At 40.9% G+C, this 23,205-nt stretch overlaps 1 protein-coding gene across 1 annotated transcript in view; it reads left to right on the top strand.

The window, feature by feature from the left end:
* Window positions 1–310: 310 nt before the first annotated feature.
* TMEM236 (transmembrane protein 236) overlaps window positions 311–23,205 on the top strand; it is a gene marked incomplete at both ends in the record, with an annotated part of 38,695 nt that continues 15,800 nt past the window's right edge. Inside the window, 3 exons of the mRNA XM_079700884.1 lie at window positions 311–567; window positions 12,127–12,199; window positions 16,185–16,326. Coding sequence (XP_079557010.1) covers window positions 311–567; window positions 12,127–12,199; window positions 16,185–16,326 — 472 coding nt within the window. The remainder of the gene's footprint in view (window positions 568–12,126; window positions 12,200–16,184; window positions 16,327–23,205) is intronic.

The following is a 23,205-nucleotide window of genomic DNA, read 5'->3' as shown; positions in this document are numbered from 1 at the left end:
AATAAAGACTACATTAAAAGACCCCGCTTTTACCGATGCTCCAAAGCATATTCTGAAATCCATTTGACTTCTAGTAACGGATGTGCAAACACATTAAGTGATCATTTCCACAACTGCTCTGTTTCTTTAAGAGACCTCGGTTGTTAAGTTGGAAGATCATTGAACCGAATGAGGGTCAATAAAAGAATAAAAAGTCACTGGTTAGTGATTCGAGTACAAGGAACTTGATCCCAGTTCAGTGTCTGTGTGTCCATATGCCGCTCCCGGTCAGAGTGGGAGCATCTGGTCCCCAGGTGCTTGCCCTTCCAGGATGGCTTCGGGAAGACTGATGAAGCTGCTGTTTTTTGAGCTGCTTGAGCTTGCTGCTTTCACTGTCCCCACGCTGGTGATAATGGAACAGTTTGCTGATGCCTATCAAAGCACAAGGAGTACACCTGACAAAACGCATTATTGGCTGATTGTTTCCTGTTCGATCGCCTACGTATCTTCAGTGACTCTTTTGATTTGGGTTCCCGTGAAAGTTCTCTTGTACAGGAAACGTCATCTTTACCAAAAAATCAAAGGATGGTAAGTAAAAGAATTCTTTAGCAGGGAACCCCTGGGATGCTTTCAAAGAGATTTTCTCAGGTACTCTGGGTAAGGATGTTAGTGTAGCACACAGGTACATAATGTGAGATTAAGGAGAGGTAATAATCACTGCTTATATAAATGTGTTCCTATTATGGTATCTTCCATATTTTTTATCGGGTCATTTTTTACTGACATGTGTTCCTAAGAGTTAGCATGAATCTCTGATACTCTGAGTAGTAATTGTTGTACTAATTCCTCTGTACACTGAACTGCACAAAGTTTTCACAGTTAATTTACAGAAATCATAATTGTAAGGTTCTAATACAGAATTTTTTCTTTTGTATAAAACTGAAAGTAATGTCTATGTTAAAATGTTTACATTGCATTATTTTGTAGCTATAAGGCATCCTTTGAGCATTAACCAACTGAGATTTTTAAGCAAATTGGTTCCTTTACTTAGATTTAAAAACAATAATACTTTGCTGTGTTGGTAAATTCTATTACCTTGGTGAGGGGAGGGGTAAGTAATTCAAATAATAACACAGAAATATTTTAAATAAATCAAGGTTTAATATGGATTGAACTCAGTTTAACTAATGACTGTATTGATCCATGTAAAGGTAATGAGAACATATAATTTCTGATCCTCATATATTTTTCTTTTTAAATCTTCAGATCTGGTTCTTGTCATCTGGGATTTCTTTGTTTTCTTTGATAAGTTAAATTTTTCTTTCATACTGATTTTTTTTTTTTTTTGGACTGCATTGGGTCTTTGTTGCTGCGCGCGGGCTTTCTCTAGTTGCAGCGAGCGTGGGGCTACTCTTCGTTGCGGTGCGTGGGCTTCTCATTGCGATGGCTTCTCTTGTTGTGGAGCACGGGCTCTAGGCCCATGGGCTTCAGTAGTTGTGGCACGTGGGCTCAGTAGTTGTGGCTCGCGGGCTCTAGAGTGCAGGCTCAGTAGTTGTGGCACACAGGCTTAGTTGCTCCGTGGCATGTGGGATCTTCCCAGACCAGGGCTCGAACCCATGTCCCCTGCATTGGCAGGAGGATTCTTAACCACTGCGCCACCAGGGAAGTCCCCATACTGATCTTTTAAAGGGACTTCTCTGGCGATTCTGTGGTTAGGACTCTGTGCTTCCACTGCAGGGGGCCTGGGTTTGATCCCTGGTCAGGGAACTAAGATTCCGCAAGGCACATGGTGTGGCCAAGAAAAAAAAATTGGACAACATAGAACACATTTGAAAAGCAAGGAGTCGGGAATTTTAACCCAAGCAAAGGCAAAAATGTAAAAGTAATAGACACAGCAGTATAGCGAGAAACCCTGTTGCGAGGGTGTGTCAGGGGAGGCATGAAGCGTGGGGCGCAGGAAGGGCTCTTTAGGTGCTGACACTGGGTGTCACCCCCAATCTCACCAGGGGACTTTCTCCCCCCGAGGGCAGAGCTCCTGTGAGGCTTCCGAAAATAAATCATGTAATTGGCATCAGTGGGGTTTAGGTGTTTTCCAACACTTGACCCAAATCCTCCGCATCAACTAAGGGGTGGGTCTGAAGCTGAGCTGGGTCCTCCACCCCTCACACCCGCTAGGAGTGGCTTCGACTGTTGAAGACTCCTGGCCAGGCTGGGGAATGTGTAAATGAGTACAGGAGTAAACCAGTGGCAAGCTGGTCATGCCCAGGAAGGTGCTTTTTGAGTTTTTTTTACATTGGCTCAATCCCTAGGACCTTAGGTCTGAATATCATTGAGGCAGCAAACCTTCCCATGTTGCTTACTGTTATTAATATACTATTATTGTTATTGTAATTAAGCTATAATTGCTTCTTTACTGATCACTTATTATGTACTCTAAAGTTTACGTATGAATTTCATTTCATCCCATACCACCTTGTGAAGTATATATTTTTTATGAGCTTATCATTATTTTTCCCAAGATGAAACTGATGATTAGAGAGGTTGAGAAACTTACCCGGTCAATTGACAAGTGAGTGAAAGGACTATACTTTGGACCTAGGTCCATCTGGTTCTGTAATTGGTACTTCTAACCACTCCCCGAAACTGCTTCTTTGAAGGATGAGGTCCCAGTCTCCGGGGGCAATTGAAAGTAAGGAAGAGAGTAGTCTTTCATTTCTACCCTCTAGTGTTTGTGTTTGTGTTTGTGTTTGTTTGCCGTTTTTGTCTGTACATCTGGTCCAGCTACTCCCCTTGTGCTAAGTTGTCTTCGGCTGTCACAACAATTACATCTTCCAGTGATTTCTTTTGGGAAATACTTTTCCAGTCTTTTGTTTCTATTTGTGGGTGTGGCCGGCCATAAGTGTTCTAAATAGTTTTAGATAGAGGACAGTTTATCTATGATTTCAGTGAAACTGTGAAACTTTTCCCTCATGACCTCTTTTATGAGCCCTTATTATCTCTTACTGGCCTAGAAAAGAAGAAATTGTTACTGAGTACTAGTCTAGGAGCCTTACACATTCCGTACTGTTAAACTTAAACTTTATGACAACCTAGTAGGTATGCACTAGTATTCTTGTTTTATAGATGAAGAGGTGGAAACTTGAACATGTGATTAACTTTGTCTGGTGATAAAGCTTATAACTGGTGGAGCTGGGATTGGTGAGCCCAGACTGATCTTATTGTGTGCTGTTTCTTCTAACTTATGCAACTTCTCCTGTATTTTTTCTGACTTTGAATGCAAAGTGTGATTGAAGAAAAATGCAATTCTTCTAGTGTCATTAGGATACATTTCCCCTAAAGATGTATATTTGGAGGTTATATATGAGTCCCAAAAACGTGTATAGGATATTTTAATATATGTGGTAACATAGCGTGCATGTGTCATACAGCCTGATTCCTAGATGAAGATGATGCAAACATTATGGCTACTGTAGAAAGTAGAGATTGAAAGTATGAATTATTTTTGAAGAATACTTAGATGAATAGTTGTGTATGTGAGATTTCATAGATTCTTAGCATTCACAGATACACTGTTGATGGGCCTATTTGAGAACCTCTCTGTATGTCCACGTTGGTGTCATGGGCCCTGTGAGGCTGGTATTCAGGAGAGAGTGAGTCAGCCAGCTAGTGAAGCCCTGACAATATGGCTGAGAGTTGCAGACCTGAGTTCAAATCCCAGAATTGACCCTGATTGGGAGACCGTGTGTGAGTTCTTTAAATTCTTTAAATTTTAGTTTTCTCATGAGCAGAACAGGGACGACCTAGTTTCTTTATTAGGTTGTTTTAAGAAACTGAATAAGATTATGCATGTAAAGTTCCGAGCACAGTGCCTGGCACATAGTAAGGACCCAGTGAATATTAGTGTTGTGACCTCAGACTGAATCATGTTTCCATTGAAAACATGATCTGGGGTCATCCTCAGAATGACTCAGAGAAGCAGTAGAAGTGATGATAAAAGTGATAAAACTGAAGAAAATTCTATGTTATAAGTGATACTCTGTGTATCTGGAGAATCTTGTAGGTCTCTTTTATCCTTTGAGTGTAATGAGGGTCAATAAAGTGGTATCATGAATATCTTATAAACGATTTTGCATATATATATAACATGCTTTTATTTTTTAATTTTTTTTAAATTGAAGTATAGTTGATTTATCATGTGTGTTAATTTCTGCCACATGGCAAAGTGATTCAGTTATACATATCTATACGTTTTTAAATATTCTTTTCCATCATGGTTTATCTCAGGATACTGACTATAGTTCCCTGTGCTGTACAGTAGGACCTCATTGTTTGTCCATATTCTGTATGTGATAGTTTGCATCTGCTCATCCCAACCTCCCAGTCCATCCCTTACCCTCCCCTGTCTCCCCCTCGGCAACCACAAGTCTGTCCGCTACAGTGTGTGTTTTATTTTTCATTTTCTCGCTTGACCTGCACGCCTGTGTTGTAAAGTTGAGGGAATGGATATAACTGCCATTTTATAAGGCAGGAAACAATGTCAGAGAGCTTAAGACACACACTAAACCAAAAGTAGTCTGAACTTTTATCCCGTGTTCTTTCCTTTATTCCTGTTAAACACTTCCTCATTCTTTTGGAATGATTGTTCCTTTTTAGGATTGCCTGTCATAATTTATAAAAGACTAGGGAGCTGGTTTGAGGAACGAAGAAAAGCTATTTATATCCACACCAAATTTTATATCCCAGTAAATAAGAGGAATCTTTGCCTGGGATACCAGTGAATAGGTGAAAACATTGACAAACTAGCCGGAAACTGAAGCAGATTTCCTCAGACAGGGTACCTTGGGGCAAAATAATCCTGGAGGACTTTTGGGGATTCCCAGACTGCTGTGGAAGTCAGGGCTATCCTGGACAGTGCTAAGTTAGAAAGACTCCAACATTCTGGAACATTTTACCTTGTTTACATCCTTAACATATGCCCCCAGATTTGCTGTTGATTTGTTTCAGGTGGCAGTGGTGGTAGCAGCAGTAATAGTTATAGCTGTCATCTTAGTAAAATAAGAGCAGATATCGACTGAACAATTACTATGTACCAAGTAGCGTTGTAAACACATTGCCTGTATTATTTTAGTTAATTCTCTAAGCTTTTTGAAGAAAGCTTCCATGCCCATTTAACAAGTGAGGAAATTGGGGCACAGAGGTTAAAAGACCACCCAGCCAGTGAGTAGGGAGCCAAGACCAACCCCAGGGTGTCTGGGGTCTGAGCCCCTAAATGGTCCACAGTGACACACATGGGTGACAGGCTAACCCGAGGAGGGAGAGCTCGCTCTTTTCAGCACCTCTGAGAAGGTCATCGGTGAGTGACCACGAACTAAACCCTGGTGCTTAAGTTACCTCTTCCCAGAGCATCCCCTTTCTTTCAGTCTGTCTGTCATCTTCTGAAACACTCAGGACTGATCATTTTCTCCTCCTTGATTACAGGCTTTCTCTGCTTGTCCCACAATCTCCAGTAAAGCGGCATGAGTGGATTCACTTTTGCTTTTCTCTGCTGCATATGCAATGTCGCCAGATTCCATGAGTTCTTTCTCTTTCATCTCTTTCTCTTTCATTCAGGACCTTTGCTCTCCGTGGCTGTTTTCCTCTCCCCAGTCAGGCGCTGATTTTCAGGGCCACCTGGAGGTGTGCCCTTGAGGTTCTGGCATAGTTCCCCAACTTTTCACCTATTCAGGTCCAGCGTCAGATCCTTTGTTCTGGTTGCTTGTGTTTAAAGGAGGCATGAAGACCATTTTATTAACCTTCTGTGGCTCTGGCAGCCTTCACCAGCTGCTGTCCTTGCCTTTGGCCTCTCTGTCCCCCTCATTCCCTCCCAGTCCTGTTGACAGAGTCATAATCTTCTTGAAAAATGGTGTCTGCATGTCAGTTCCACCTTTAAAACTCTACGCTTCCCCTTGCTTGTAGAATTCAGTGTTGGCATCATTCTGAAGCTGGAAGGCACCTTAGCGTTCATCTAGGGCACTATTTCTCACAAGGCAGTCTGCCTCTGATTTTAAAGGGAATTTACGACTTTTTGTGTCTCTAATTATGAGAAGAGCCTTCCTTATTTCCTTGTATTGAAATAAACTCTGCCACCTTGTAACTTCCTTCCAGTCTTCCTTGTACATGTCACATCCTCTGCCCCCCCTTTATATGCCAGTGAATTTGGCCATGGCCGGGAGCTCTACCCATTGCCCCTGATTTCCCCTTTTTATTGCTTTTTTTTTTTTTATAAGACGCATCAAGTATTTTATTTTTTTTTTTGAATATTTTTTTGATTTTTTTTTTAAATTGGGGTATAGTTGTTTTACAATGTTATGTTAGTTTCTACTGTACAGCAAAGTGGAGTTCCCTGTGCTATACAGCAGGTTCTTATTAGTTATCTATTTTATACATATTCGTGTATATATGTCAATCCAATTCTCCCAGTTCATCATCCCCCCCAACCCCCTACCCCTCACCCCCCAAGATGTGTCAAGCATTTTAATTCGGAAGTTGCATACTTCAACTTGCATAGAAAAATTTGGCTTCATCAATCAATCAATCAATTTTCAGTGATTCAACAGTCACCAATTTCAGAGTACTGTCCTTGTTATGAAATTATTAACATGGCTACAAGCAATTAACTAGCCCCATATAATGGTCACTCTCAGTAGCATGAGCACATTTCTTTCTCTTTTAAAAAAATTTTTCTGGGAGTCTAGTTGATGCACAGTGTTGTGTTAGTTTCAGGCGCACAGCAAAGTGAATCAGCTATACGTATACATATACCCCCTTTTTACTGCTTTTCGAGCACTCATCAGCTCTCATAAACTGTCACTTGTACAATGACGACTCCCCACGTTGTGTTTCTAGAGGTGACCTCTTCTCTGAGCTCACTGACATCTTCTCCAGTGTCCAGGCTCCATCAGTATTTCTTGTCTTATGATTTCTGAACCTTTTACTCTTTGGGATGCCTCCTTGGGATGCTGGTTGGCTTGTTAATGTCTGAGTGTGGTCTCATTGATACCACACACCTTCAATTTATTACAAAGCACAATAACGTGAAACGTGGCAAAACAAGGTCTGCCTATATATTGGTTTTAGCCAACAGTTCTAAGTTTTAAGGCTTGACAATAAACCTCTGTGTCTGGACACTCTGTCCCCTGGGCTCATCAGGGTGGTGGCTCCACCTTCTTGGCCTTGGGCAGCAGCCCTGCTCTCTGGATCTGAGGAGGGAACCCCTGGGCCTGTGGTGGCAGCGGCAGCTTCCCTGGCCTCTGAAGCATCATCAGAGTCATTCTTCCCTTTTCTTGAAGGATAGTACATATTTGCAGCCATATAGCTCTGTTTTAGCCTGTTTCCTGCCGATCGTACCCAGAAGTCTCACAGCCTTTCTTCATTTTGTCCCATCTCTTTCCCCCTTCAGTGCAAGCTGTCAGGGTTTCTGCTGAGACGGTTGATTGGATTCACAAGCCACACCCTTACTGTTCTCTCCAGAACATGCTTTCTCATTTTTTGTATCTTTTGCAATATGGATAGGGTGAGAATTTTCTGAATCTTCAAGATTGGGCTCTTTTTTGTTTAACAATTCCTTCTTCAATTTATCTCTCTCCTCTTGCGTTTTACTCTAGTCAACAAGGAGAAACCAGGCAATGCCTTCAACACTTTGCTTAGAAATCCCGAGCTAAGTGTTGGAGCTCATTGCTTACAAGTTCTCCTTTCTACTCAACAGAACACATTTCAGCCAAGTTCTCTGTCACTGTCTAAAAAGGATCACCGCTCCTCCAGTTTCCAGTATCACAGTCTTCATTTCTGTCAGAGACCTCACCAAAAGGACTTTTTTTTTTTTTTTTTTTTTTTTTTTTTTGTAGTACGCGGGCCTCTCACTGTTGTGGCCTCTCCCGTTGCAGAGCACAGGCTCTGGACGCGCAGGCTCAGCGGCCATGGCTCACGGGCCCAGCCGCTCCGCGGCATGTGGGATCCTCCCGGACCAGGGCACAAACCCGTGTCCCCTGCATTGGCAGGCAGACTCTCAACCACTGCGCCACCAGGGAAGCCCCAAAAGGACTTTTAATATTCATATTTTTAGTAACATTCTGTTCGTAATAATATAAGTATTCTCTAGAACGGTAGAGGCTTTCTGCACAGCTCTCCTCTTTCTGAGCTCTCCTCAGAATCTCCTTTAACTTCCATATTTCCAGTAACATTCTCTTCTGGGTAATCTAGCCTTTTTCTATCATGCATCTTCAGACTCTTCCAGATTATCCATTACCCAATTCCAAAGCCACTTCCACATTTTGGGTATTTGTTACAGCAGTATCTCACTTCCCTATATCAAAATCTGTGTGAGTTTCCTAAGACTGCCATAAGGAAGTACTTCTAACTGGGTGGTTTAAACAACAGAAATTTATTGTGGCACAGTTCTGGAAGCTAGAAGTTCGAGATTAAAGTGTTGGAAGGCTTGGTTCCTTCTGAGGGCTATGAGGGAGAATCCAGTCCAAGCCTCTCTTCTAGCTTCTCATTTTTTTTTTTTTTTAACATTTAAAAAAAATTTTATTTTGGGCTGTGTTGGGTCTTCGCTGCTGTGTGCGGGCTTTCCCTAGTTGTGGCAAGAGGGGGCTACTCTTCATTGCAGTGCGCAGGTTTCTCACTGTGGTGGCTTCTCTTGCTGCGGAGCATGGGCTGTAGGCACGTGGGCTTCAGTAGTTGCAGCATGCAGGCTCAGTAGTTGTGGCGCACAGGCTTAGTTGCTCCACAGCATGTGGGATCTTCCTGGACCAGGGATTGAATGCGTGTCTCCTGCATTTGGCAGGCGGATTCTTATCCACTGTGCCACCAGGGAAGTCTCTCTTCTAGCTTCTGATGGTCTCCTGGCAATCTTCGGCATTCCTTGGCTTATAGATGCATCACCCTGATTTCTGTCTTCATCTTCACATGGTGTCTTCCTGTGTTTCTTCATGTAATCTTCCTTCTGTACATATCTGTCTCCAAATTTCCTTTTATATAAGGCCACTGGTCTTATTGGATGGGGGCCTGCCCTAATGACCTCATTCAAACTTATTACCTCTGTAAAGACCCTATTTCCAAATAAGGTCCTGGGGGTTGGAACTTCAGCATGTCTTTTAGGGAGGACACAATTCAACCCATACCACTCATTAATAAATTAGAAGCATATGTTAGCAGTAAGTCAAGATTTTCAAATACAGGTTATCATTATTTCTGCTTAAATAAAACCCAGATTTGGATTAGTATTCACTTATTAACTATTCTGTTCATTCATTTAGCATTTATTGAATTCCTACTCTGTGCCAGACATTCTCCAGGGTTATGGGGTTCTTGAACTTGGATGAGAAAAAAGTTACATCTCTATTTTCGATAACCTCTGATTGAAAGATGGCCTTTCTTTCCATTATGAATGTTGGTAACAAACCACAGTAGTATTAGCAGGACCTGTAATTTTATTACATAGATTTTTTTTTTCATATCACATTACAATTGTTGCAGATACTTCACATTACGGTTTATGATCTTCACTACCTTGAAATTATGAGAGACTACAGTTTCCACTAGGTCTTGAATGCTCCAAAGAAAATAAGAAGACACTGTATTCTTAGATAAATGTATATATTACTAAATCAAAATTTTAAAAGAATGTGGATAACTGTATTTCAATATAATTGCTTTGTTTTGTAGTCTATGTATTTTGTGCATTTAAAAATTCTATTCTGGGCTTCCCTGGTGGCGCAGTGGTTGGGAGTCCGCCTGCCGATGCAGGGGACACGGGTTCATGCCCTGGTCCGGGAGGATCCCACATGCCGCGGAGCGGCTGGGCCCGTGAGCCATGGCCGCTGGGCCTGCGCGTCCGGAGCCTGTGCTCCGCAACGGGAGAGGCCATGACAGTGAGAGGCCCGCGTACCGCACAAAAAAAATTCTATTCTGAGAAGGATCCATAGGATTTAGCAGATTCCCAGGAAGTTTATTGTACAAAAAAAAAGATTTAGAAACATTGTTCTAAATGCTGGAGCTAAAGTAATGAACAGTTCAGATAAGGTACATAGTCCCATGGAACTTACCTTGGGGATAGGCACACAGGAGCCAGACATGGAAGATCTATGATCTAGATTTAGGTCTACGATCTAGAGACACCCTGGCAAAAAGGAAGAGCCAGTGTAAGCCTCGAAGGTGGGGCAAGCTTGGTGTGATCACAGAATAACCAGAGTGCTAGTACGGCAGGATTAAGTGGGTGGTGGGGAAGAGGCAGGTCATTCTAAGTGAAGAGAGTAGGAGAAGGAAGAGAAACCACATCACGTAGAACACTTAGGCAACAGTGATAGGTTTCAATTTTATTCTAATTACATTAGTCATACATTGAAAATATTTTTAAAATCTCTAAAATATACACATGAGTGTATTTTGTGGTAAAATACACCTAGCATAAAATTTACCATCTTAACCATTTTTAAGTGCACAGCTCATTGGCATTAAGTACACGCACATTGGTGTGCTACCATCGCCACCATCCATCCACAGAACCCTCTTCATCTGGCAAAACTGAACCTCTGTAGCCATTAAACAGTAACTCCCCATTCCCCACTCCTCCCAGCTTTGGTGATTTTTGAGCAGGGCAGTAACAAGAGGTGTTTTACATTTGAAAAATCAGGCGTTTGCTCTATGGAGAAAATATTGCTAGGCAAGAAGAGGGACACTAACAGGAACCTGGTTACGAAACACTGCAGACGAGACATGATAGTGAGAGAACCACGGTGTTAGCAGAGGTTGATTCAAATTACATTTTGGCATTAAATCATCAGGCGGCATTTGATGATGATTGGGATGGGTATGGGTTATTTTTCAGGCATGTTAAGTCTGAGTTGCCTATTAGACATCTGAGTGGAGGTGCCAAATAGATAGTTGGGTGTCCAAGTCCAGAGCTCAGGATAAAGGCCAGTGTATATATACTATAATCTATTTGTGAGTCATGGGCAAGTGGGTGGTGTTTAAAGCGATGGGATTGGCTGAGATCATCAAGGGAGATAATATAGATAAATAAGGGGTGCAGGAATAATCCCTGGGGCACTCTTATTTTTTAGAGGTCAAGCTGAGAAGAGGACTCTGTGAATGCCCCAGCTAGCCTCAGAGAGCTGAGTGCTGCAGGAATCTGGATCTGGATCTGGGCTCAGAGAAGGAGGCAAAGCTACCAATTTAAAATTCTATCTTAACTCTGGTTTTAGCAGGTTGTACTGAGTCTGTCTGTGAGAGATGGGCTATCCAATGCCCTATCTTATGTCTATACCTAGAACATCTAGGATGGGACTGGGGTAGGGTGAAATGGTGGGACCCAGAAGAATTCTTAGTCATTTGTAAGACTCCAACAATACTTTTTGAACTTAAACACATACTATCCTATATATGTAATTCGTATAATACGTATTTAACTAAGGAAAGAGGGGGTAAATATTTCACTGTAGAAAACCTCTGAGTATATTTTATCTTCCCATAAATTAGTGATGTTAAATATACATTTTAATTCTCTCTGTCATGATAGACTATTATATATTATATCTCAATAGCTATTTGATTGCTTGATCATGCAAGGCTTAAAAAGTGGTCCAAAAACAAATTTAAAAACTATGTGATTTTTATGTCTATATGATTTTTTTGGGGGGGTGGTTCAAGTAAAAAAATCCAGGTCATCTTTAACTATCTAATAGTATATTGTTTCTAAATATATTTTTTGAAAAATCAATTTTACAACATGGGGTATAGTATCACTTGAGAAGGTCATGCTGTTCTTTTTTTCAGTTGGTTGCCAGACCCTGAACTCTTGGACAGGATTCTGATGAATGAATTTTGAAAATATTGAATGTCATTTGTCTTGTACTGTGATGCTTTTAGCAGTTGATGGTTTGCTAATTATTTGGAAACCTCTCACCCCTTTGTTCTAGAAAAGCATTCTGGCTTTTGTGTGTGTTCCCCTTTGCCATACTCAAACATTTGGGAAATGGAAATAGGGAAGTAGTAGCTTCTTAGAAAAACTATAGATGAATGGAACAGGAACTGCAAAATTGGCAAAATGTAACAGGAACTGTTGACCTTGTACATTATTGCTTTTGCTTATTTTTTCTCCTTTGCTAGGAGACCTGTTATGTTGATGTGTGTAGTCCTCACCACGCTTCCCAGCTTCAGCTTTTCTATAGCAGTGACCGAGGTATGGAATTTTGATTTCTTGTCCTGCAAGATTTTGAGTTTTTAAAATGTCCCCTGTTATTAAAATTTCATAGAGTGGTGTGCCCAAACAAATTTCTTGAAGTTTATTATCTCCGGTCTTATTCTAAGTTGCAATATATATATTTAAGGTCCTAAGATCATTGTTACCTCTGTGATTGTGGAGGAAAGTATAGCAGCCAATTAGAAAAATTGCTTCTGTGTTTGTATGTGTGAGAAAGGAAAGTTATTTGAAAATAATAAAAAAAAAAAAGCAAGGAATTTGAGAGTAGATCCACATGTGTTTCTTCTAACCTGATGTTTTTCATGAGTGTCCTCGGTTCTAAATGGAATATCCAATCAATATCCAAGGGAACAACCACTCACATGCTAAAGCTTTGATAAGATTCCATTGACAAATAATTTGTACACGATGTTTATTTGAAAATAAATTTGACTTTATGTTTCAATAAATGCAGCTACGAAGGGACTCTGATGAATGGACATCTGCAGGGCAGGAATACTATAGGGAGAACTTTCAGCCTGTGAGGACTCTATTACCCAGAGAGTTCAAAGCAGAATGCCCTGCTAATCTTATTAATTTTCAAGGTGCTGTGAAAGATGTAATTTTATTTATTTATTTATTTATAAGATTTTCATTTACATGCTGAGCAGGTAGTCATTAAGTGCTTATTACATGCCAGGTACTGTGTTAGAAACTGAGGATAGAGCATGTAGAAAATTTGACAGTCTCTGGCCTTCAGTAATTTTTTATTGACAGTAGAGAGAAAAATAAACAGGCAGTTAGAATAGGTATGATCAGTTCTGTGAGAGAGGTGAGTACCAGGTAGTGGATGACATCATTAGAAATTACATGACTGTTGGGAGATGTCCTACATGTAGCATTAGGACAATACACGAACACACAGAATAACCTCAGAAGGCCATACAGATGAACTTTGCATCAAGTTGCAACACACAAGTATTTTAATCTAGATTTATCATTTTCTCCTTCCTCCCCAAAGACCTTGTAAAGCACTTGGGAGGTTCCCAAGAGCTTTGAAAATTCAGTGTACAACACTTTCAAGCGGGCTTCCCTGGTGGCGCAGTGGTTGAGCGTCCGCCTGCCGATGCGGGGGACACGGGTTCGTGCCCCGGTCTGGGAAGATCCCACATGCTGCGGAGTGGCTGGGCCCGTGGGCCATGGCCGCTGGGCCTGCGCGTCCAGAGCCTGTGCTCCGCGGCGGGGGAGGCCACGGCAGTGAGAGGCCCACGTACCGCAAAAAAAAAAAAAAAACACTTTCAAGGAACACCACTATCACAGATGATGCTCTATCTACAGTTTAATTGCTCTTTTGGGGATTCTTTCCCGTTATGTCTCACCCACTGTGGGATATTTTTCTTTCCTTTTTTCTTATTTTTCACTGAAGTCTAACACACAAACAGAAAAGTTCACACAACATAAATACACAATGTTAATGGAGTACCACAAAGCAAACTCCCATGGAAACACTACTCAGGTCAAAAAATAAAACTTTGTCAATGCCCTAAAAGCCACTTCCAATGACTACCTTTCCTCCATCCCAAAGGTAACTTCTATCTTAACTCCTAATATGACAGGTACCACAGGTTAGTTTATCTGTTTTTGAAAGTTTTATAAAGGGAAATCAAATTATCTATTATCTATCTACCTATCTATCTATCTAATTTGTATCTGGCTCCTTTTATTCAAAAGTATGATTCATTCATTTTTTCTGGTTAGCTGTAGTTCATTCATTTTCATTCCTATATTTCATTTCATTTTATGAATTTATCATAAAGTATTTTATGAATTCTTTATGATATTTATCATTTTATGAATATATCACACTTTATTCATCAGTTCTACTCTTTTTTTTTAATGGGCAAAATATTTTAATAGACATTTCACAAAGAAGATCTACAAATAGCAAACAAGCACCTAAAAATATGCTGAACATTATTGGTCATCAGAAAAATGTAAGCTAAATCACAATGTGATACTACTACATACCCACAAGAGCGGTTAAAATTTTTTTTTGTTTTTGTTTTTTTTAAATTAATTTTTATTGGAGTATAGTTTCTTTACAATGTTGTGTTAGTTTCTACTGTCCAGCAAAGTGAATCAGCTATACGTATACATCATCAGTTCTGCTCTTAATGGCCATTTCAGTTTCCAGTTTTTGCTGCTGTGAATATCCTTGAACATGTCTCTTGGTACCCATGTGCAAGCATTTCAGTTGGTTAAATGTGCAGGAGTAGAACTGATGGGTCACAAGATGTTCAAGTACTCAGTTGTAACTGACAATGTCAGTTCTTCAAAGAGAGTATACTAATTTAGACTTCCACTAGCAGAGAATGAGCAGTCTTGGTGTTCCTCATCCTCAGCAGCACTTGCACTTTAAGTCTTTTTATTTTAACCATTCTGGTGAGTATATTCTTGAATTTCATTGTAGTTTTCAATTGCATTTCCCCAATAATTAATGAGATTGAGCATATTTTTCATCTTGCCCATTTTTTCCTAATGTCTTGCTTATCTTTAAAACTTGATTTGGAAGAATTATTTATATATTCAGATTTCAAGCCCTTTTTTGATTATATGTATTGCAAATACCTTCTCACTCTGTGACTTCGTACTCTTAATGGTATCTTTTGATCGAGAGAAGCTCTTAATTTTAAAAGAGTCCAATGCATCAATTTCTTTTCTTTATGGATAGTTCTTTTGGTTACTTGTTTGAGGCGATTTTGTCATATTGTGAATCTGAACCTTGAGGTCCTGAAGATACTCTCCTATATTATATTTTGGAGGCTATATTATTTTGCCATTCTCTTTTAGATTCACAATCCACCTGGAACTTATTTTTGTATATGTTGTACAGTAGGGAATCGAGTGTTTTTTCCCAAATAATATCTAATGAACCGAGCACCATTTATTAAAAAATCTGCCCTTGCCACATTTATTTGCAGTGCTGACTTTGTTATAAATCAGATGTGTGTATACCTGGTCTATTCTGAGCTTTCTGTTCTGTACTGCCTACTTCTCTATTCCTGTGCCAACACCACACTGTCTTAATTCTTGTAGCTTTATAATAGCTCTTTATATCCAGAAAAGTAAACACTCCTATCTTCTTTTTCTTCTAGAACGGCTTGCACTTGGTATTCTCATATTCATTTTAGAATCAGCTTGTCATTTTCCACAGAAAAGTTGGAATTTTGATTGAGGTTGTATCAAATTGTATCATTTTTAAAAATCTTATTTTCTAACTCTTTGTTTTTGGTATGTAGGAATAATTTATCCATTTTGGGGAGATTTTCCCCATTTATAATCATATAGTCTATGAATAATGACAGTTTGTTTTTCTTTCCAATACTTACACTGTTTATTTCTTTCTCTTGCATTATTACACTGGCTAGGACCTCTAGTACAGTGTTGAATAGAAATGGTCATGGTGTAACCTTTGTCTTATTCTTGATCTCAGAGGGAAAACTCTTAACATATCACCATTAACATGATGTTTGCCATAGCCTTTTTTGTAGATACCTTAAAGAGATGAAGGAAGTGCTCCAAAGCCGAGCTGGGTTTACCCAGATCTCTCTTCTTGGAAGACCCAACACTCTAATGTTTGCCCCCCTAGCTCTTTGAGCTAGGACTCTCAGAGGCTCTGCTTAGCAGTTGGGTTGGGAGAGATTCCCCATTCCACTATTCCAGGAGCCTACTGTTAGCTTTTTATGCACATTTACCAAGCTCTGTCTTTAACTGAAAGTTCTTCCATTGATATGAATCCTTATTACCTATTTAGAAATGGTTCAAAACCTTGTGGGGTTGAACACCTAAAAAGCTGAAAACCAAGCTTCTAGTCTTTTAGTAAATGTATGTATAATTAATTTAGCACTGCTTTCAAACTCCTCAAAGAATTGTGAACAAAGAAAGTACAAAAATTTAATGCTTCTAAATGGTCTTCTGAAAACAGGTTCAAAAGAATATTAATGGTTCCACTGGTATCTTACCGGATATGTTACCTGACCTGCCAGTCTCTTTGGTTCTGACCTGCTTGATCGTGGTTGATATTATTGAAAAACTCAGGACATATCCTCTTAGAGGGAGGCAAAAGAGTAAGTATTATTTTAAATACAAATATTTTTTAAAGTTTCACATATAGTTCACCTTTCTCCCACTCTTGTCTGTTGACAGGTTTAATGATATCTTTTAAGAGCTAACATTACAGATAGAAGATTACAAATGAAGATATCCAAATATAATTATAGCTACTTTGATAGCTATACAGTTATTCTTATTTCTTTTTTGATTTTGATAGTACTGACAAATGGATAAAGTTACTAAGTATTTACTACTAAATCTTTAATGTTTACTCTAACATGAAAATTACCTAAGTAAATTATTATAGATTTGTATTTTTAGGAACTCTCTCAAAACCTTAAGTTGAGATGAATAAATAGAGAGTTTAGTCTGCATACCTTTGATACAGGAATTAATATGACTGCTGCAGATATGTCCTAGAGATTTCTGTGTTTTTAATTGTGGATTGTCAGAGAGCTAAAGATCACACTCAAAACCAAGATATGGCACATTCTTCCAAAGGGAGCAGTTGAAACTAAATATTGGTTGACCTTTAAAAAAACTATTTTGTTAATTGAATATTTTGTTTGGTTAGTCAAAAATTCCCTCAACTTTCATTTAATTTTATGTGATGGTATCTGTGTTTGATTTACAGTATTTGCATGGTATGGTTATTGTATGGCAAAGATTTTGCAATTGAAATGGGTAGGTTTTGTTAATCATTCCCTGACGGAGTGGATGGGATAAATTGAGTGAGTCATAGCAGAATGCTTTGGGGTAATAGGGCAACTACTACAACCAGGAAGGAAAACACTAGACTCATTTCTTATGAGCCATCACCCCTCCAGTCACTCTTGCTCCTCAGATTGAAAAGCAAAACTGAGTTGGAGGCCTCCAGGAAACCTGAGACTCTGAGCTTCATATTTTGCACTTTGCCCTTGGGTGGCAGACGATAGAGTGTTAAGTTTAACATAACACAGGTGACAGGTAGATAAGATGGCAGCCAATGAGTCTGTTGAAGAAAAGGTACTCCCAAGGTACATCTGCCCTCCACAGACAAGTGTATTTGTCTTAAACTGAGGATATTTGGGAATCGCCAAACCCTTTACTACTTTTGTAGACTTCTTAATGACACAAGCCCATTTTGAAATTGGACTGTTTTTAATGAGTCTGTATTTTCCATGTTAATGTGAAGTTGCTAAGTTTTTAGTGAAAGTTCTCTTTTAAAAAATGCACATGTATATTTTTGGGAATCAGTTATTGGCGTTTTATATTTTAAGTGATGAGTTGGATTTTTAAAGGGGCATTTCCTTTGTATTCAGAAGTAGTGATGAAAAGAGAATCAAAATAAGAGAACCCCAAGGAAGAAGTCAGTCTTGGGGAGAAGACTCTAGAACATCTTGTTCAATTGCTGCTTCTTAGTTGAAGTGCCTCCTTCTTGAGCTCTTTCTTCTCTGCTCAAACTTAGGAAGGTTAGTGTCTGGTTAAATAGCGCCACCGTTTAATAAAATCACACTTTAAAATACTAGCATTCATTCAAACTACCTTTGTAAATATTAATTATATGTGTGTTTAGTTTTTGTGCAACCTTTGAACTCAATTAGTCTCCTATACTCATTTTAACAGGCATACTAATAAAATCAATTGCGTGAATTTTTAACCGATGGGGTATTCTCGTTTATCCTCTGGAATGTAAATTAATACATAAACATAAATTATAATACATAAATCTGAATATAAGCAAGTATGCTATAAATATGGTTTCACTGCATGTGCTACCTCAGAATCAAAGCAGTAGGGTAGGGGTGTGTGACAGCAAAGTTTAGAATAATTTGTGTCCCTTTAGAAAATGTTGAGAAAGAAATACATTCTCTTCTTTGCTATCCAGATAGTTTGACATGCATCCATACTAGTCAACTTATAGCAGTTTTCACTTTATACTAGATGAAACTAAGGTACTCTACAATGCTTGGATTTATGGACACACTTGCACTACCCTACCTTTTGTTGTTGTTGTTGCGTCAATATATTTAAAAAAATTTTTTTAATTGAAGTACAGTTGATTTACAATGCTGTGTTAATTTCTGCTGTACAGTAAAGGGGTTCAGTTGTACATATATAAACATTCTTTTTTTATATATTCTTTCCCATTATGGTTTATCACAGGATATTGACTATAGTTCCCTGTGCTCTACAGTAGGACCTTGTTGTTTGTCCATTCTCTATATACTAGTTTGCATCTGCTAATCCCAAACTCCCAGTCCATCCTCCCCCACACCCTCTCCTAACTATACTATCTTAATTCCAAGCTACCAAAGTTTGATCTTTGTGTAGTTTTTCTTTTTCTAAATTAAAAAATAAAAGTTCTATATTTGACATATGCTTAAAGCAATCTTTCCTGGCCCAAAGAATCCTTTCTGCTAACTTCATACTACCAGTTGAAATACCTAAGTATCAAGTGATTACCAAGCCGTAATGTTTAAGTGGATCATTTCCCGTAGACTGGGGCTCACTTGGGAATATTTTTTGGAACATAGATCTCTGAGGCATGGCAATCTCACAGATGCACATAGCACCTAATAGTGTCATATCCTGGCCATGAGAACAAATAATAAGAATACAATATATAGCCTGCATGTCGCCCGCTCTTACTAGTACGTGGGTACAAATGAATACACTTTTACATTTCCATCTGAATTTTGCTATCTCAGTCCCAACCTGTTAGTGACTGGACCTCCATTTCTCTTCCTCTCCCATATTGTTCTCTCTCCCATGTTTTAATTTTTTTGTCTGCGTTTTGGGTCTTCGTTGCTGCGCGTGCGCTCTCTCTAGTTGCAGCAAGCGGGGGCTACTCTTAGTTGTGGTGTGCGGGCTTCTCCTTGTGGTGGCCTCTCATTGCAGAACACGGGCTCCGGTAGTTGTGGCCCGTGGGCTCAGTAGTTGTGGCTTGCAGGCTCTAGAGCGCAGGCTCAGTAATTGTGGCGCACAGGCTTCGTTGCTCCGCGGCACGTGGGATCTTCCTGGACCAGGGCACGAACCCGTGTCTCCCGCATTGGCAGGCGGACTCTCAACCACTGCGCCACCAGGGAATCCCCCGGAAGTTGCCTTCTTAAGACCAGCTACTGTTTGCTTTTCAAATAGTCAATTTGGAAACCTCCAAAGCTGCTCCAAGAGCTACTGTAAAGATCTTCCGGAGGTGGGGAGAGCAGGAGGGGGAGGCTGAACTGGGGTTTATGGATGCCCCAATTCCTACTTCAACCAGAGAAACACAGCTTTTGTTTGCTTAGGAGTTAGTGTTTTATGTAAGATTTCATTGGAAAAAGTGCTTCTTCTAAATGTCTGCAAATCAGCGTAGGACCTCATTTAGAGTTGTTGGCTGTACCTATATCTGTACCTATATCCAGCCAATTCTCAGCATCTCCAGCCATTAGTCCCGTGATGACACTGCACAGTCTAGAGAAAACTGTGACCCCCTCCAAGGTCTTGTGACTGACTGTTGCTGCTCTGGGGTATGAGACGATGCAACGCAATCCAATCCCACCTAATGCAGTGCAATTCAGCTTCACAGACAGAGCTGGATCATCCCGGTGGAGTACACACAGGTTTGAGACCCAACACATACAAAAACCAGGTAACATTTTTAACATTCCACGTTTGAATTTTTAAAATTTCCAGTGTTTTCTGTTTCTCCAAAATAATACATATTTATTTAAGGATTATCAAATAGACATAAACAAAAAAGAAGAAAATGGAAATCAACCAGAGTTCTACACACTAGAGATCTATAATGGATAGCATCTTGATGGGTGTTCTTTACTTAAGAAAACCTACTTTATAACTTTTTTTTTTTCTCAACAGTATGTGGTGGGTATCATTCTTGTTAAAAAATGGTGGATATTGGGCTTCCTTGGTGGCGCAGTGGTTGAGAGTCATCCTGCCAATGCAGGGGACGTGGGTTCGTGCCCCGGTCCGGGAAGATCCCACATGCCGCGGAGCAGTTGGACCCGTGAGCCATGGCCGCTGAGCCTGTGCGTCTGGAGCCTGTGCTCCGCAACGGGAGAGGCCACAACAGTGAGAGGCCCGTGTACCGCAAAGAAAAAAAAAAAAGGTGGATATTATTCTTGTTATTACATCTTCTACTGCATCATTTTTGTTGGCTGAAAAATATTTCCGTGTATTAATGAGCCATGACTTACTAACTTATTGTTGGACAACTAGATTTTCCCCCTAGTTTTGAGCTATTGTAAACACGACTGTTAATGACTTGTTCGGAAGTGAGAAGGGTTGAGAAGAAAAGGACAAGGATGTGGTTAAAATGAGTAAGGTGGTGTTTGTTTGAGTTGGGCAGGGGAGACAAGCCAGGTTAGAGGACACAAGTGTGGATGGTGCAGGGGGTCTATGTTTTCAGGGACCCTGTGCTGTGTATGGGAGTCATCAGCCACTGTGCGAGGTAACTAGCCAAGCAGAGGCTGGGGCCAGAGTTGACTGCTGCTGGACGGCAGCCGAATGATGTCAGGATGTTGACCATAGACAGTGTCCTCAGAAGACCCTGAGCATCCGCACATGCCCAGACTCCTTGGCAACAACGCTTGCCAGAAGAAAGGGACAATTATGGACTGGCTGCTCATGAGGACAAACACAGAGGGGGTCTCAGGGGGTTGTACCAAGGGGGTGGCAAGATGGTTTAGCTACAGTAGGGCTATCTGCATAGTCAGACGTGACTGGCTAGAAGTGAGATCGACAGGCTGTTTGAGTGGAAACCATCATAGCTCTGCAGAGGAGGCGGTTTCCAGCGTCACATCAGTAACAGGTGCAGCGTAAGGTTTTCAACTCAATCTGCTCTCATTGGCCCCACTCCAGTTCCTTCCGTGTAGCCTCAGAGACTTGAACCAAGTGCTGCAGGGACTTGGGCAGCACAGATGATTATTTCTTTAGGTGAAATGCCTCCGTGTGCGACTTCGGGCTCAAAGGATATGCAAGGTTTTAAGGCTGGCATCTGTAATTTTTTTAAAGTTCTCCAAGCAATTCTGATGCCCACCTTGATTGAGAGCCTTTAATTATACATTAGGAACTGAGACAAAAACAAGTTAAAAGCCGAGAGACAAAATCCAAATTCCTAAAGGAACCTTCTTTCCAGATTTCCTTGGAATGGAACTCAGCACTCTGTAACCAAATAGGATGTAAGAGACGCCACAGAAGGTAAAAGAAAAAAAAGGGGAGACACTACTTTTCTCTGAATAAAATGAATGGGGTTTTGAGTCCCCCTTTGCTTCTTTTTCAGAAAAAGCTTATCATACAATCTGAACCCAGTATGTGAGCTGGGTTTCCATAATGTGTTTTGCAATGTGGTTAGAGAGTACGTGTGAGGAACGCTGTTCGCGGCCATGCCAAGAAGGGGGAGGATTTCCTTTTAAACCCTCCCTTTGCTGTTCAGAAGAAGGAAGTTTCAGGAAAGTATGTCAGCTCTAGGATTTGTTCCCCTTCTCAAGAAACAAGTAGCCATTTACCGGACTGGGAGTGAGAGAAGGGTAGAATTTCTGATTTATACTTTCTACAGAGGGACCAGCTGTCAGGATTAGGACAGTGTAGACCGGGCCAGAAACTAGACTGCAGCGGGTCCCTGTGTCAAAAGGCATGGGGCATCAGGTGCTGCCAGAACTGAGTTAGGACTCCCTTTAATTAGGACAGCTTTCCATGATTGTAACAATTTGGCATTTAATTGTTAATTTTTTCCTAGGGAGGAAATAAAATGTATGAACAATTTTAATACATAAAGTGAGATTTTTGAGAATTGCAAGATATTTTCAAAATAAATATTTTCAAGGACTCTAAGAGTAAGGGAACCTAAAGAATTCAGCATGCATTACTTTATAATAGCAACAAAATTTTATGGCCCCAGCAAGAAATTAAAGGCATAGGTCACTGATTTTTAGTATCTTGATTTCCTTGCGCAGGATTGAAGAGAGTGACACAGGTTGTTGAGCTGGTGGCCAGACAGCCTTTTGTTTACATCGGGTATACATTAGTGGTAGGGTCCAGTGCATAGGGACACCAGTTTGCTCAGACTCTGCTTTCACAGGCGATTTGAGGCCCCCAAGTCCCCCCATTTCAGATGGGATGGATGTTCTAAAGCAGCGGTCCCCAACCTTTTTGGCACCAGGGACCGGTTTCGTGGAAGACAATGTTTCCACGGCCCCACGGGGGGCGGCAGAGGAAGCTTCTTCCCTCGCTCGCCCGCCGCTCCCCTCCTGTTGTGCGGCCCGGTTCCTAACAGGCTGAGGACCTGTACCCGTCTGTGGCCCAGCTGTTGGGGACCCCTGCTCCAAGTATGCTTCCTGTGAACTCACAAACGCTTTCTTCTGGGAACCACGCATCGGCGCTTTCGTCCCCTGCCTGGTGCCTCCTACTTCCGCCAGTGCCCGGGAGGCTTTTGAATCCCTTGAGCCACCCCTGGCGCCCCAGGGGTACCGCCCCTGGGGATGCTGCCCCGAGTCCAGGGGCTGTGCAGGCGCCGCACCGCGCATGCGCGCACTCTACTGGGCCCACAGCCAGCGGTCTTCCCTTACTGTTGAGCTGCACGGTCCCCAGGCTGCGCTGCTGGGAGCTCCAAATGCCTTTCAGGGCTTCTTTACCAAATCAGTCCATGGTCTCGCTTAAAGGGCTCCATCTAGGACCCAGGCCAGAGGATAGTCTGTGCAGGATTCCCAAGTCTTCCTGTGATGGGAGGGGATTGAGAGCATGGGGGCCGGGGTTGGGGGGAGGGTGGGTATTATTCAGCCTGGTTTTGACGCTTTGGCTTACCTGCCTTAGTGCAGATTTTTTTTTTCTCTCTAGAATGCGCATGGCTCCATCATGCTCATAGTCTCCGGAACAGGAATTCCTCCCATCTTTTATGCAGCAAATCTTTATGGAGG

This window comes from Hyperoodon ampullatus (genome assembly GCF_949752795.1).
Source record: "Hyperoodon ampullatus genome assembly, chromosome: 3".
Lineage (NCBI taxonomy): Eukaryota > Metazoa > Chordata > Mammalia > Artiodactyla > Ziphiidae > Hyperoodon > Hyperoodon ampullatus.
Note: the sequence above shows the minus strand (reverse complement) of the source record. Positions and strands in the feature narration are given on the sequence as shown.